At 48.9% G+C, this 16,166-nt stretch overlaps 1 protein-coding gene across 1 annotated transcript in view; it reads left to right on the forward strand.

Moving 5' to 3' along the window:
- Positions 1-16,166, forward strand: part of LOC119449376 (multidrug resistance-associated protein 1-like) — a 190,562-nt gene that overhangs the window by 118,308 nt on the left and 56,088 nt on the right. The window contains 1 exon segment of the mRNA XM_049666741.1: positions 10,517-10,612. Within this exon segment, the coding sequence (XP_049522698.1) occupies positions 10,517-10,612 (96 nt within the window).

Below are 16,166 nucleotides of genomic sequence, written 5' to 3' on the forward strand. Positions count from 1 at the left end.
TGTAATGCGCACCCGTTTTCTGTTTTCGTCGAAACACTCATCCTTGGAATGTCACACCAGGCACTGGATGCTGGACGCGTGTCGTTTCGCACAAGCACAAGGCATCGGAAACGAAGAGCGAGAGTCACGATGGTGTCGTAGCGTCGTATAGTGTTACAGTATAATCCCGCTGTTACGTTCCCGGCTGCGTTTTCCCGGCTGTTACGTCGTTTTCGGCCGGTCCCGGCACAGCCTCCCATAGAACCCAATGCATTGGTAACATCGCTGTGGCGTCGCAACTGTGGGACCGTTCCCGCATCATACGTTGCGAACTGCCACTCCGCGCCGGCCCGAGCAGCCAATTTGACTTTTCATGACGCTTGGCTTGGTGGCTTGACGATGGCATCGGCGTCCCAAAGTGCCGGGGGCGACAACTATGACATATTTTCGGTTTCCGCCAGCAAAAGTATGGGCCTTGAGATCCGCATTTGCTATATATATAAAGATGGTATCTATGACGCGTTGTGGCCCTAAAATTGGTTTTGGCTCATAGATGTTCTGTAAAAAGTCCAAGGGTGATAACGCAGTCGCCGCGCGCCGTATGCTGTATGTGCGAGTGAATACGTGCGAGGGGAGCCAACGACCACGTCTAAATCTCGCGTGCGCAAGAAAGAAAAGCAGGGAGGAAGCGCGCCTTCTTACGTTGCGCTCGAGGCACTGGCGAGGGGGGAGGGATAGCGGGTGGCGTTGTACTGTACTCTGGCATCAACTGCGTACTGCGCGGCGGCGCGCGGTCACGCGGGCTGTATCTTGAAAGCGATCTGCGTTGGGGCAGAGTCTAGGCAGTGTAGGTGCATCGGCGGCTCGTAGCTTTGTGCGTGCTGTGTGTTCTCAGAGCTCAGTTTACGTTGGAGCGATAGACAACAGCACGCAGGTCACTTCGCTCGCATCTGCAGCGGCGCTTTCGCACGCCGCCAGCGTTTGACAGCGTGTGTCTGCGCTCATCGACCGTGATGTGTCACAGCATCTGCCAGCGCGTCAGCAACATCAACTGGAAAATGAGAGTGCCGGCTTGGCGAGCTAGGTCAGCTGCAGCAAGCGGCAGGATCAGGTTTGAAGGGAGGGGGAAAGGTCACGCCCGCGGCGGCAAGATCGCGGGGTCGAGCGAGGGATGCAGGCCCACCTCGCACAAGCTCGCACGCAAGCACACGTGCGTTCACTTCGCATTCCATCGTGGCAGAGAAGGTGCTTCCGGTTGCTGCACGCGCAAAAATGACAAAATTTGGGGCGAAATCTCTAGGTTGTCGGCGGGGAGAGTTCATTATTTCGAGGGGGTCTCCCGCTGCCACTTCATTACGTAGAGGTCTCAAATACATGTGCTTCTATGGAGTAACGGTGGGGAATAGAAAAACTTCGTTATATCCAGGAATTTTTTATATGGTGGTTCGTTATAAGCAGGTTTAACTGTAGTATGTTGTTTTCTTGCCTCACATTATTTTTGATAGAGTGTGGGATTCTGAACTTTCGTCTTGGCATGTTCTGCTCTACTAACAGCAGGAATGGGATACAGTCAAACCTCATCAAATAAAAAAAATGGTTTATTTATTTATATCTCTACCCACAGAACCATGAGTCTAATTACAGCGTGTGCAAGGCATGATTGATAAGCACTGGCAATTCTTGTGTTTTAACGAGGTATAATGAGAGTAATTACAATTTCCCTTAGGATCCCCATAGAAACCCAACACATTTAAAGTCTAATTTTATTAAAGGGCTTTCTTTAAAATTGATACAGTCAAACCTCAATATAACAAAGTTGGTCAAATTGGTGCTTTACATTTTATATCAAAATTTTGTTGAATTGAAATTCAACCTTTTATGCAAATCGTAAGTAAAGTTACCGACGGGTTTTTATCAGGGAATAAAAGAAAACGAATTTCAAAAAGAAAACAAAAATTTTGCTGGATTTGAGAGTAAGCAACCAAAGATATAGTTTCAGGTCATGTCGATATCTTTACATCGGCAATACGAAGAAAAAAAGCCTGTGAAGCTTTCGTGTCCACTCCACTACCATGACTGATAATGTCGCTCATGGTGGGACAACGTTACTGTGAAGAGCACAGGTGGAGAGGAGCGAATGGTTCATCTACCCTTCGCTTCAATGCGTCTTCGAAACTTGAGATTACACCACCTCCAGAATAAATGCACAGGAAGGCAGTACACATGAAGCCATGGCTTTCTCAGCTCGCCCAAGCTTTGCACCCACTGCAGATTACATCCAACATAGGGGCATGCGGGCCCTGTACTGCGCTGACAGCCATGCGGCCAGTTTAGAAGAGGAGAGGGGTGCTCACCTCCTACTTCCCCCTCCTCTCCCCTTGGTGCACGCTTGATCACGTTACCCCCTTCCCTCCTTTCCATTCGTGTGGGCAGACAGCGCACATCAAGCCACTTCTTTATGGCTCACCCTTGCACTTTTCTCTCACACCCACAGCATGCGGCGAGCAAAGATCTTATTGCATGTGAGAGGCACTTGCTGCTCTAATTCAATGACCGCTCAACGACCGCATGCAATTCAACCATTTCATTATATGTGTCCACAGCACCTTCCATTTAGTGCCTCGGTATACCTTCGAAGCGGCAGTGAAATTTCGTTATGTTGAAATCACGTATAAACAAACTTCGTTTATTGAAGTTAAAAATCAATTGTGTTTTATGGACAAGAAGTTATAAAAAGTAAAGTACTTCTTTCTATCAGGAATTTCGTTATATTGAATTTTGTTATATCGATCTTTAACTGTATATTGAACCTTTGTTCTTTAGTCCATAATGAAGATATGTTCATAATACGACACTTATTAGACCATAATCTGGAAGCATGCAATGTCACTAGTAACTCACAATGCTGAAATTCAAAACTACCACGAGCTGTTGACTACAGTGAAACTTGGTTAATATGTGCCTAGCAGGAACACGGCATAAGTACGCACAAAACAGTAATACACAATGACGGCCAAGTACAAATTTTACCAATGAAGAAATAAATTCGACGTCACCATAAGTGTTGCCATAAATATATGCCGTAGGAGTTTTTCATCCCCCCCCCCCCCCCCCCCGTTTTCCAAAGCGGAGGGCGAAATAAATCGGATTCCCCTCGCATGACCGTGCAATTGTTCAAAGATGATACTAAGCAGCATGTGGAAACTCTGGTGCATTACACAGCGGCGGACACAATGGCATAGCGGACAACTCGGTCAGCTTTCCCCGATGCATGTGTGTGCATTTGTACAGTGACCAGCTGCTGAGGGAGAACTGGTGCCACTTCACTGAATTGCTGTACCTGCTGTCACATTTTGCCAATCATACTGTGCGATTTGTGTGCCGCACGTTGCCTACTAAGTGCATGCCATCCTTAGGCTGTATGCAGGAATGTTTGCTGGTAGACCCTGCACTTGGGTTTCGCGAGACCCATGGGTTCATTGCAACTATGTCTTAACCATTTGTACGCTTTATGTGGGTATATATTAAAGAGGTTTTACTTTACCTGGCATTGCGCCAAACCAGTCGTGCTCACTTTCCACTGCCATTGACTCTCCTGCACTCTGTGCGCACAAACTGGGTCTTAGTCGTGTATTATGTTTATATAAAATTTGAACAGAGGGGCAGGCAGATCGAGATATATAGAAGACGGATGCTTCTGTATACAGGGTGTCCCAGGGTGTATACAGGGTATCATGCAGCACGATTTAAAAAAGGAGGAAAGGCGTAACGCGAAGCAAACCTAGTGCGTATTGTTTCCAGTACAGTGGAGTAGCCGCCAGTGATTTTTTCGTTACTGAGATTTAGCTGTCTCAAAGAGATTCGATGTAGAGACCCTCATGCTCGCCCAAGCTAGTGTCTTTCTGCATTTTCGGCGCAAAAAGAACGTCAAGCGCACCGCGGACGAGCCACCTCGGCTGAAGCCGCAGTAGCGGACTTCGTCACTGCGAGCACTCCCCGACATGGACGGCGCTGCTCTTTACAGTCAGCGCCAGCTATGCGCGGTTCTTTCGTCTGTCGCGCAGATTGGCCTTTAGGGGGGGGCACTCACGCCTTTCGCATCATGAAAAATGGCTAAAAAATCAATTTTTTGAAAATCACGTTTTCAGTTGCTATAACTCTTTCTATCTGATTCTGAAATATCATCTCTGAAAACCAAGTAGAAGTGCTCTAAAAAAAAAAGTTTGCGGAAATCGCGAAAGAACAGCATTTTTCAAGCCACAATATCTCCAGAACAGCGCAGCCGAGCACCGCCATCTTGGGGTGCTATGCAGGATGCCCCGAGTTTGGTGAAACTCGGGATCTTCACGAGCTCTGGCGACGCCCCAAGATGAAAGAACTAATGGTAACAAGACAAAGTTTGTCCGTCGGCACACCTCCAGTTTCATTGGTTTATCTAGATTCACTCTGGGCGGCCATCATCCCTTGGGCGTTGCCACATGGGCGGTCGACAAACTGGGGCTCACGTGATCATACGGTCGGTGCATGGTCGTGCATTCTTTCACTTGTTTGTCAGTCCACCGAGTGCATTAGAGGCACAAGCAAGTTATCAAATAAATGCATTTAGTACAATGATATTAGTCACATCACCGTAGGGTATAGGTGTTTTAAAGTTTGCAAGTTGTACACTGATTGTGCATTAGACTAATGTGTAGTTTAATCGTTTCGCGTTATACCACGAGGGCACGCTCGCCCTCCTCTTTCTTCCTTTGGATTGGATTGGCGCGGCTCGCTACGTGCTTGCGCTAGCATTTCCGAGCACAGATTGGTGTGCACTTGGTTTTCGCACTGGGCTTTGAACAGATCGCTCGCTGCTCTTTCTCTTTCCTCTGGATTGAATTGGGGTGGCTCGCTACGTGCTTGCGCTCCTATTTCCGAGCACAGATTGGTGTGCGCCTGATTTTTACACTGGGCTTTCAACAGGTCGCTCGTTGCTCGTGCTAAAGTAAGGCTGCGAGGCGAAGGGAGCGTCGGCTAGCGCAGAAGTGGTTTGCCGCGCGCTTACCGTGTAAGCACTCAGGAATGTCGGAAAACACTCATGCAAGGATAAAAAAACTACGCTTTATTTTCTTTTACATTGTGACGCACCTTCATACTGGCTAGCACCGAGCGATGGCTTCTAACAACCACAGGAAAGAGTCTTTATACTGGGTAGCCCGAGCGATCCGTGGCTTCTAACAAACGCAAGAAAGGGTCTTTGCAGTGCACGTGGCCGTTGAGTGCCACCACATTCATCCCAGGTGGGACTCCAGCATCAGTGCAGTTACTCTATACCCACTGCTGACGAGGTGGCGCTTCACTTTTTGACAATAACTTTCTATTTTTTGCGTGTGAACGCCTCTGTTGGTTTCCACAAAGTGCACGCTGTGGTTAACTGCCTCCCAATGCAGATTGAGGCATAGCCTCGTTAGCATCCACTAAATTTGGGATACAGTTGTATGCGGCCAATTCGTCACTATGAATAATGGTCCCCGGTTGAACATTGGCTGCAATAATGGCACCTAGCGTCGCCGCGTTTCGTCGGTCGAACTTGAAAAGTAGCCGCACCCCTCAGGTCGCGCAGACCATGCCGAAGACCCATGGGCCACCATCTTTAACACCACCGTAATTTTGGCGGCTCGGCAGAACGTTGTCGCCCATCATTAGGCGGCCTCGATTGCACTTTTGCCCGCCGCAAAGAAGGCACTCGTCAATTTGCGCTGTCTTCCCGGGGCCACCGAGTGGAGCTCGCGCCAGGAGCTCGTCCCTCGCGACCTTACGGGGGTAGCTCCTCCAGTCGGCGATGGCGTGCTCTGATAGAGGAATTAAGTCTACGGTCTCTTTCAACATCCATATGTCTACGCTTTTGCTCACGCAGTACGTGAGCCAAATCATTTGCCGCCTGGAGAGGTGGTCGTTCGGACGGCCGAGGCGGTCCGTGTTGGCGCAGTAACTTCCTTCCCCTCTCTGCCTGTGCACTGCAGCGGTACCGTGTACCTGCGAAAACTGATTTCGGCACCTGTTGCACCAGAAGGCAGCCCGGCGTCCATTCTGAATCTTCCAATATAATGTGACTACTTCACCTGCACAGGTTGGTTGGTCTGGGTTGAACCCCAGGTGCTCGCAGGTGCTCCAGTACTCCGATGACGACGCCGGACCTGGCCTGGGGCCGGGGCGCGGTGGACGAGCTTGCTTGAAACAGCGGAGAGCCGAAGCGATCGCACGAACTATTCCTCCACAGCCTAGTCACACCAGTCTGCGCTGGGAAAGCATCATTTGCCTGCCACCCTATCTCCGCAGACGACGGCCTTCGCCTAACTCATCACACAGCCAGCGCGCTCACGTTTTGGAAAGGCAAAAATGACGCTGAGACTCTATGTCGGACATGTAGGTGAACGGGTCCAGGCGGTCATATTGACGCTAGCTGCCGCTGGATGCGATTACACAGGCTGCTGCTGCAGCCACCATGTTCCCGAGTTCAACTCGAGGAGGGTTTCGCGATGTACGAGTTTGGCCCGAGTTCGCGTGTCATTCAAGACCATACGTCACGCCCCGCGCGAGGCATGTAACTCTTGTGCGTGCGCCCGCCACGGTTGGGCCACGCCCAACTTATTTTCCGGCAACAGCGACGTGGTGCGGTACTGAGAGGCATCAACGATCTTGACCGCCGACAGAAAATACGCACAGCACACTGTCATCGGTGATGTACTGAGAAGCACTATCAAAAACAAAGCGGCGATTTTCGCTGGCATTTGCATCTATCTTCTTAGGCTGTGATGGCCCCACAACATGGTTCATTGTCTGCATTGTAGTGACGTAGCGCACAGCAAATAATTATCGGCAAGTCACTGTAGCTGCTTGCAAGGCGTCGATGAGCCGTGGTGGATGACGATGCTGAGCAGTGCGTAGTTTTCCAACGTCAAGGTATCGCAGCTGTTGTTTGAGATGGCTGCTCTGCCATCGGTGATGTATCGGATCCGCAGTGTCGCAAACACAGTCAGCGCCGAGAAACGCTCGCTTTTTTAAACCCAGTACGATGGCTTTTCTTCATCTCAAGCACAGTACACTAAATAGTTACAACCCCTTCCTGCGTTCGAAGTTTAATTTCCTAACTGCACACAGGAGCCATCACCCGCCAAAATGCGATTGCTGCGCTGTCATTACTGTATCCATCTGCGATCGCTGTTAGCTCAGCACCAGAGGCAATCGGCAAGCACATTGTAGAGAACAACACGCTCAAACTCTGCGTATAAATGCGAATGGAGGCACCTTCACTGGGCAAGCGATGACAAGTGATGAATTGTGTCACTGGGCAGCGCGCTCTTCTTTGCAATCCATCGCAGAGGCTTCCCGCACGCAGATAAACGGGCGCATTTTCACTGTGCTGCGTCACTACGGACCCTAGAATACCGCACAGCCTTTTTGCAGTGACAACCGTTGCTCCCGTCGTTTCAGTTGGTAAAGCGGCGGCCTTAATAGCCGCCTCAGTGAAGCACCTGAGGTGAACAACCATGCCGTAGCGCTGCGTTGCCATTCCCCTAATAGTCAGGGAATGGAAAGATCATTGTCATGACTGATTTTATCAAGTATTAGAGTGCCTCGATGCGCGCGGGCATCAAGGCACCCTATCAAGGATAGCACTGCAGCGCCTCTGGCGACTGCTCACCGTATGAACTCTTCGTGCGTGCGACCCTCTACAACGTATCCGCTTGTAAGCTTTCGCCTCGCTGTCGCCACTCGCGGCAACAAAGTGCAAAATTTAATAATTCGCGTGATCTCTGTTTGTCATCAAACATTTATAGCGTTCTAAACGAAAAAGATACTTCAAGAAATGTCGAGAACCGAGGGGTCGCAGCGGAGCGCCAGAACAAGAGGACCAGCTCAGCAGGCTTTCAGAACGGACTAGCGCGTGCCGTGCTTGCGCCGCTGGCACGCGCCGCCCAACTTTATTTTTCTCGTCAGTCGCAGCCGGCCCCAAGGCGCCGGCCGAGAACGCTGACCTTAGCGTTCGCGCTTAGCAGCGTCGGTGGGCGCTACAGAAATAAAGTGTTTCTTATTTTATTTGTTGTATTTTAACGTAATCGATTGAGGGAAAGTGTAGGTGCAACAATGCACCACATGTGCCCTGTTCGCATTCGACGGAGGATAGAAAGATAATGCTCGAAAGAGGAGGCACGCCCTTTACGCGCCCTAGAAAGGCGTGGCAACTAGCTCACGGCAAGTGTGCTGATCGACAGCGGTACAGTCATGGTATTGCTAAATGATGATAATACGTTGATAACAATACGCGGCGCTGGCGCGTTTTGCTGCGCAGTCTTGTGTGCTTGAAGCACGGAATCACTGTGCCGCGCAGGGTGCGCTCCTGTTGTCATACGCGGCTTTATCTCGACATTTCTTTTTGCCTGCTGTTCTTGCACGTTCCTTGCTATCTCCGTTCACTGACTGCCATCGAGCAAACTCGGGTGAAACTCTAGTGAACGAGAAACTCGGCGCATCCTGCATAGCACCTTTGGTCTCGTTGGTAAGCGCATTTCTCAGTCTTCAAATTTGCCACTTCAGCTATCTCCTCCATACCGAAACAAGCACACAAAAAGCAAATGATTGAAGGTTGTGCCGGAGCCACCGATTGGTCGTGCTCGCCACATGACTCTAGCGCGGTTTGCCATTTGTCTGGTGCTCGCTCCGCGATGGTGTCGTCTGCTCCACTTGTTGTGATCTCCTCGCGAGCTCGTGGACAGTTTCCGTAATCTCGATGAGTGTCAAAACGGGCGCTACGCGGACATCGCAGCAGTGTGGCCGATCCCGCTTTTTGAGGACGTCTCAGACCCGCAGCTAAGCATTCCGAGCATCAGCGACGCGGACTTCGCGACCAAGCTTCGGGCACGGAATCCTCGAACACACGGCTAAGCCTTTTGCGCGTAGGCGTCTCCAACTCGGCAATAAAGCACGTTGCGCGTGGACTTCTCGGACCTTTACCTAAGCATTCCGTGCATCGGCGCCTCCGACTGCGCGACTAAGCACATCGAGCGTCAACTCCTCGAGCCCAAGGCTAGGCATTTTGCGTGTCGACATATCGCTCATCGAGTGTCGACTCCTCGGATCCGCAGCTAGGCACTTCACGCGTTGGCACCTCGAACGTCAGCTCCTCGAGCCCACGGGGCATTTTGCGCATCGGCACCTCGGATTGCGTGACTAAGATAATCGAGCGTCGACTCCTCGAGCCCGCGGCTAGGCATTTCACGCGTTGGCACATCGCTCATCGAGTGCCGACTCCTCGGACCCTCGGCTAGGCACTTTGCGCGTCGGCACCTTGAGCATCTATTCCTCAGACGCGCGACTTCGCACATCTCGCGCCGACTCTATTATCGTATTGCCACGATATCTCGTAACAATACCTATCATACCACCCCTTCATAAAGAGAACCTCATCATGAGCTCTGTTCACTAGGCCACTTGGGCTGGCGCAGAAGTGAGGCATCATACAAAAGTACAGGCTGGAAAGCACCTAGCAGCTGCATCAATGCTGCCTATCTATCAGTGGCACTCCTAAGCTCCAAAGCCATTGTCAATGGAAGATGATTCAGAAGGCTGCTGAGAGCCTTCATTCAGTAACATGGTCGATTCTACCTGAAGAAAACAATGCCTCACTGACTGCACTAGAGACTGCTATCAATGAGGCAGTCTGCAGGTACAACGCTAGAACTACTGTATATTCATGCCCACATAGTTCTGCGCTTCACTTGGTTTGAAACCCAGGCACCATGCTCTTTGTATAGCAGCACTAAAGAATGCCATACAAAAATGAAAAAGGCAGAGCAAAGGCGCACCAGACCACAGGCCACATGTCCAAGAAGCCCCACATCACAAAACACATCAAAGATTACAAATTTGGTGCGTTTTAGAGAACTGAAGAGAAGTTGAAACTTTTGAGAGCCGTTTTCTTAAAACTTTTTTTACCTTTCTGCTCAGTTTCTGGAGTCGATTTTTTTTTTTTTTTTAAGTTCCTTGGACTACAGTGCAGGTTGTGACAGTCTCGCATTTTTATCTTGACTTTTTATAAATTTATGGTGTGGCTATTCGTTCACCCTGAAAAAGTGCTTGGTGTGTAGGTAATTTGAATGATGACTATCTAAAAAATTTGTTTTGCGAAAAAAAAAGTAAGACTGTCACGACCTTCAACACGCATTGAGCTATGCAGTCAATACTCAACGAGCTTTCCATCATGTTTTTTAAGCTCCCCAGGCCCTCCAGAAAGTTCAAGAGAGAAAAATTCTGCTCAATAAAATGTTCTCAATGTATCACTCTAAAACTTTTATACAAGTATCAGGGAGACATTCTAAACATTTGTGCCAATTTTCATCAAAATCCATGGAGAAATCAGGAAGTTGATTTTCAAAGCCATGTCCCAACTTAAGTTACTGATAGCTTAGGTATGATACGTGGGTATGTATCAACCAGCCAATATTTCTGAAATATCTGTGTGTTGATTCAGGCATATTTTCTGCTTTTCGTGTTTTAGGTTGGCCGTCGTGTGTACGGAATGTACTTCAAGAAAGTTGGCTGGCGTTTTCTCATCCCAGCATTCATAACCTGCACACTTGCTTTTGGAAGTGAGGTATGGTTACACGGCTGACCATGTTTTGCTATCGTTGCAATACTTTGAGCAGTGCCTCTGCATGTGAAATTATGTGCATAGTGAAAAGAGCATGTCCTTCTCCTTGGCATTTGCTTGTTTTGTCCCTTCTTAATTGCCAGCTTGCCTACCATCATACATGCAGGGTGGAATGCACGACTTGTGCACATGCAAAAAATTTGTGGTTTAGCTTTGGTTAACCCTGGTTGATAGTGAAAGCTTCACTGCCCTGGCTAGGCCCATTGTCAAGCTGTGGCCGAGGTGTGGTTTCGCAATGATATACAGACATGTTTGCAATGAATACAGTGTTTATTCATCTTTTTTTTTTTATGCCTATGAAGACACTGCAGTGATCAGTAAAGTAGTGAGGCTTGGTTGCAACGGTGGCAATGTCTCCTTTCAGGGCTCCGTAACAGCCTAAATATAGTCCAACATAGCGTGAATGTGTGCACACGTTATGTCACGTTGGCAAGAACAACAGCGGCTATAGTTCGATCGATGGTTCGACGTACTGGTGCCGCCAACGTAACCGGACGTGTGGCCATTGCGCTCCGACGCGCCCAGCGTCTACGTAACTGGACGTGCAGCCAATGCGCTCCGACGTGCCTGGCGTCTGATGACACTCGCTTGCGTGCCGATGGACTATAAACGCGCCTTAATGCTCTCTTGTGGTTTGACCTATAGCTCTCAAGGTGAAAACTGTTGAGTCGCCGACAGCTGCCCGAGGTAGCGTAATGAAGCTATTTCTCTTGAAAAATGGTGCTCTGTTATACACAGTCTCGTTGTGCAATTTATGGTTTTTCCTTTCATCTATGAAATTAGTTGAATAATTAGGATTAATGAACATTTAAATATGTCCCATTCTTTGCACAAGTGTAGCTTTGTGGAGTTAGCTTTCATCATTTTCACATCACCTGAAATATACACGGGTGCTATCAGCTGTGACATTTTGTTCATGTTTCACGTGAAAAGCAACCTTCATGTATGAGCCCATTTCCAAGGCCAGCTTCATTTATGAACTCCAGCAACTGCAGCTTTGTGCATATTTTCCAGCAATGGTGAATGATGTATGTTAAATATAAAATTAGTGTTTCCTGTGGTCATCACATGCACTTGCAAGCACATCTGTATTTGATAGAAAATACAGATTTAGTTACTCCTTGCTTTTGTGTGGGCTGCACCCTAGAAATTCAAACCCACATATAAAAAAAAAAGTGCGCCCCTTTCACAATAATGATTCAGTAAACCTCGAGGGAGCTGGAAAGTATAAGTGTATAAAATATGTACGAGTGCCAGGTTGCCATAGGCACAGTGATGTGCGTAGTACGCAATGCGACAATAATTAAAGGCAGCACCACTTCTGAGCAACCAATCTGTATTCACACAGACAAAAAGATTTTAGATGTGCTTGTGAAAATTAACTTTTGATAAAGAGCAAAGCATACATTTTACAGCAACTAATATGTGCATACTTATTTAAGCTCATGTGGCAAGTAAACCTATTTTGTTACAACACAGTTGACTTCAGTTCGACCCTGATGAGACCGACAAAATTGATCGAATTATCCAGCGGGTTGCAATAAACAAGATGCATAAAAAATTACAAAACACACCGCCAATTCATGGCAGTATTTGCCAGTTTAACATGCCTCCCAAATCAAATGCACGCCAGTAGAAAACGAATGTATAAATTACAATAAAGCTCCTAATCAAAATAGAAATATTACACGCACCTCATTTCTTAGCCAGGAAAATACAGTCGACTGTATTATCGAACATTGTCGAATATATCGACTGCTTTATCGAATATATCAAATCTGAAGGGGATCTCAAGAAAGTTCGATATATAGGTGATTCGTTATATAAAATAAGAATTTTATAGAGAAATTTTCAAGCGGATTTTACTCTTCTTCCATACACACAATAATTTGTTATATGTGGGCTCTATATATCCGGGCTTGATTGTACCATATTTTTCGGTGTATAAGGCGCATTCTTTTTTCTAAATTTTCCGTCGGTAGGTCTTATAGAACGGTGCAAGTTATCTACATTGTTTTCTTTTTTCTGGAAACACTGCTGTCAAAATCGGATTGGATGCTATGGCCACGCGAAGCGCTGGGTTGACCTCCTCTGGCAGTTGCTACGGGTTGTGTGCACACTATGGAGGTACCGAGTTCATCTTGTGATTGAGTTGCTGAGAAATGCACGAGAAGGACAGAGCAGCAACGCAAGTTGCGGCAGGCCGACCGCGAGTCGACAGACCCCGAAGTCGTCGCTTCTGCAGATAGCTTTCAAGATACGGCACAAGCTGCTGCGCAAACTACGCAGTTGTTACCAGAGTACAAGCCTCCCCATCTCCCTCCCATGCTGCCTTCCTGCTTTCCTCCCTTGTGCACGATTTGGCTACCGTCACACGCTTTCACTCGCACATACAGCAGACGGTGCGCAGGGCGATCTTATCGAATGAACAGGTACGTCCTATACACCGGTGCCACTTATAAACATTCTTTTTTTAAACTGCCGTTTTGAGGGGGATGCTGCTTATACAAAGGTGCGACTTATAGACCGAAAAATATGGTATATGTGTTACGTAATGGTAGCAGGATTTTTTGTAAAAAAAATAATAAAAGGGGGGGGGGGAGTGTACAATGGTATCGGGTAAATGTCGGGATCAGACATTGGTGAATTACGGTTATTGCTTGAAAGTATACCTAGTGCTGGCCACAAACAGGGTTTTCAACGGGTGATGGATGTGTGTGCCAACATATTCACTGTCCCCTAAACTCTGCCAAAACAGACATTACCTGCCACTAAAGGGGTCACTATTCGAGTCACCATATGCGTCAGGCACGTGTGTGCTGAGTGGCCAAGTCTGAATTACCCAGCAAAGGCCAGTTTTAGGATCGAAATAACGTAAGTTTGGGCCAATAAAAATGCATGGTTGCCAGCCGGGACCTTCGGTTGGGATCGAATGAACCAAATAATCAAGTTAACCAGAGTTGAATTAACGACAATCTACTCTATTTCACTGTGGTGTGTCAACTCATGTAACCTTTGCACAACTTCTTGTGTCAATTTTAATGTTTAACTTCTGGTTTACAGATAAAACCGTGCTTGTTTTCGTCATATTGAAACGTGATGTTTTCGATGTTGCCATAAGCTTGGGGCATGCTCAGGAATGTAGACTGTCTAGCAGCCTCTAAATGTGCCAGCACATGTCTTCAGATTGTGGTGCTGATCATGTCTCTGAGTGGTGGAAACAAATATGACCGTATTTACTCTCATAATGAATGCATTCATTTCTTTTTTTCAAGAAACATAAGCAATGTTAAGGGGTGCATCTAATATGTGGGTCAATTTTATCGGAACTTTTTCAAAAGAGCAAGCAATAAAAGATTGTAAGGACTTCAAAATGTGTTGGATAACTTAGCTTTGCAGTAAACATACACATTCATTAGTACAGTGTAGACCGCTTATAACGTAAGTCGCCGGAGTCACAATTATCCGTACTATAAGTGGTACCGCATTATAACCAAAGCAACAATTTTCAAGGCCCGCACATATTGACACAGTGGTGGGGCTTGTAGACGGGGTTCGATCTGGAAGCAGTAGAAACGTTACAATATGAAAAACATGTGCACCGAGCCTCCACGCGTATGCGACAGTCGGGGAATGCGGCTAGAACGTTTGCATTCAAGTAACAGTCGAATCTCGTTGATTCGAACCAAATCACGCGGCGGCGCCTCCGACCGGCATTGCTCTGGCACCGCCATAGAGTAAAAGCTTATAGGAAACCCCTCAATGTCGCGCGCGAACAAAAAAAAAAAGAAGAAAAAGCGGCGGAAATTTCACCCTCTCTAAAATGGCAAGGTCGCCAATTCTGCGTTGCGCCGGAACATGCGTGTAAGTGCTGACGTCTCAGCCATGCTACCATAGCCACATGTAGAAAACAGCAGTGAACCCTTCTTTCTCTTTTATGCTTCCGTAGTCTACTTTCTGCTCACGTGTTGACCTTGCACGCTGCGGCTACGGCGCAGAGGGAAGCAGCGGCGCTGTCCCAGGCCGCCCAACGAAACTGCCCACGCCGGCAAACGCCCGCTTCCCGATAACGGCAGAAAACGAAACTTCGGGGAACTGGCGCCGTGCCAGCTGGAGCAGCGGTGGGCGCGCACGGTGACAGTCCAAAGCGAGGGAGCTACGAGGGAAGGCGAGAGGAGCCACCGAAGCGGCCGAGTTGCCGAGGTGAAATCCGATTCCTTGCCGCCCTCCTCCCTCACATTCCACGGTCTCTGCGTGCGCCCTTCGCCGTGCTGTATGGCGCCGCTCGCTCCCTGAAGTTTCGTTTACTGCCGTTATCGTGAAGCGAGCGTTGGATGGCGTTGGCAGTTTCGCTGCCCTCGCTCGCTATGCACGCCGTGATATTTCACGACTTCACTGAATATTCTGGTCTCAGCCCCACTGGCTGTTCGTTCGCACCACGCGCCCTTCTCCTCCACTTAGTCTCTCTTTCTTCCTCAAGCACACCTTGGGGCTCCCGTATGAGGGGAGCGTTCGCCGTCTCCGCTGACTTCCGTACTCCCGGGCAGCCGCACTGTAACCGGTATTTTGTTTCCCGCAACTGCACTGTAAGCGATACGTGTATACATAGAGCGCTATGGGAAAATTAACGGGAGTCTCAAAAGACCGCACTATATCCGGTCCTGCACTATAAGCAGTTACGTTATAAGTGGTCTATACTGTATTTGCAATCAGTGATGCAGCTTTCCAGTCTTCGGACCCTGAAAGGCACAATGTATCCAATTTGTAGTGAGCAGCTTGTCATGCAGCTTCCGCGACTACACCAAAATACCTTCTGACAGCACAATTCCTATGCTCCATCACCTGCTTCATGGCTTTTGACTTTGTGGAGATGGGTTTGCACAAGGCTTACCCTACGAGCGACGGTCAGGAAAGGGCACGACGCTCCTCCACTCCGCAACGCACAAAGGCGCTACGGCAGGGTTCGTCGACTCTCCGACACGGCGCAGAGAAGGCTCCGGAGTCAGATCGCCAACAAACACGGGTTTATTTACCCAAGGTACAGCTCAGTGCTACAGTCACGGCGCTTACGGGCCAAGGCTCGCCGCAAGACCGATCGAGTACGCGCGCCCGCTGCGCTAGGGCTAACCGGGTAGCGGTCCGCCAAGCGCGATAACGAGGAGTCGCGAGAACAAAGGTCTCATGTAACCACCTCGTTGCGAGCCTCTGAGCCTCTCCCGCGGCGATGAAGCGCTCAGCGGACGAGAGCTCGGGGGGAGAGGGTGCCCGGGGGCCGCCGCGCGGGAGGCCAATCAGGGCGCGTCCTGGTGACGTGTTCTCGCGGGGCAAGTCCAATCCCGAGGGGGAGAAGCACGGTTTGCGCGGGAAAGTAAGTCCGGCGCACTAGCCGTGTCCGCCATGTTGCCGTTACGGCGGCGGTTCCTGGGGATCGAGCTGGGGATCGAGCTGGGGGACGAGGCGCGGGAAGGCACCTCGATCCCCACATTCCCCCCTCCTA

The sequence above is a fragment of the Dermacentor silvarum genome, chromosome 4 (assembly GCF_013339745.2).
Source record: "Dermacentor silvarum isolate Dsil-2018 chromosome 4, BIME_Dsil_1.4, whole genome shotgun sequence".
Lineage (NCBI taxonomy): Eukaryota > Metazoa > Arthropoda > Arachnida > Ixodida > Ixodidae > Dermacentor > Dermacentor silvarum.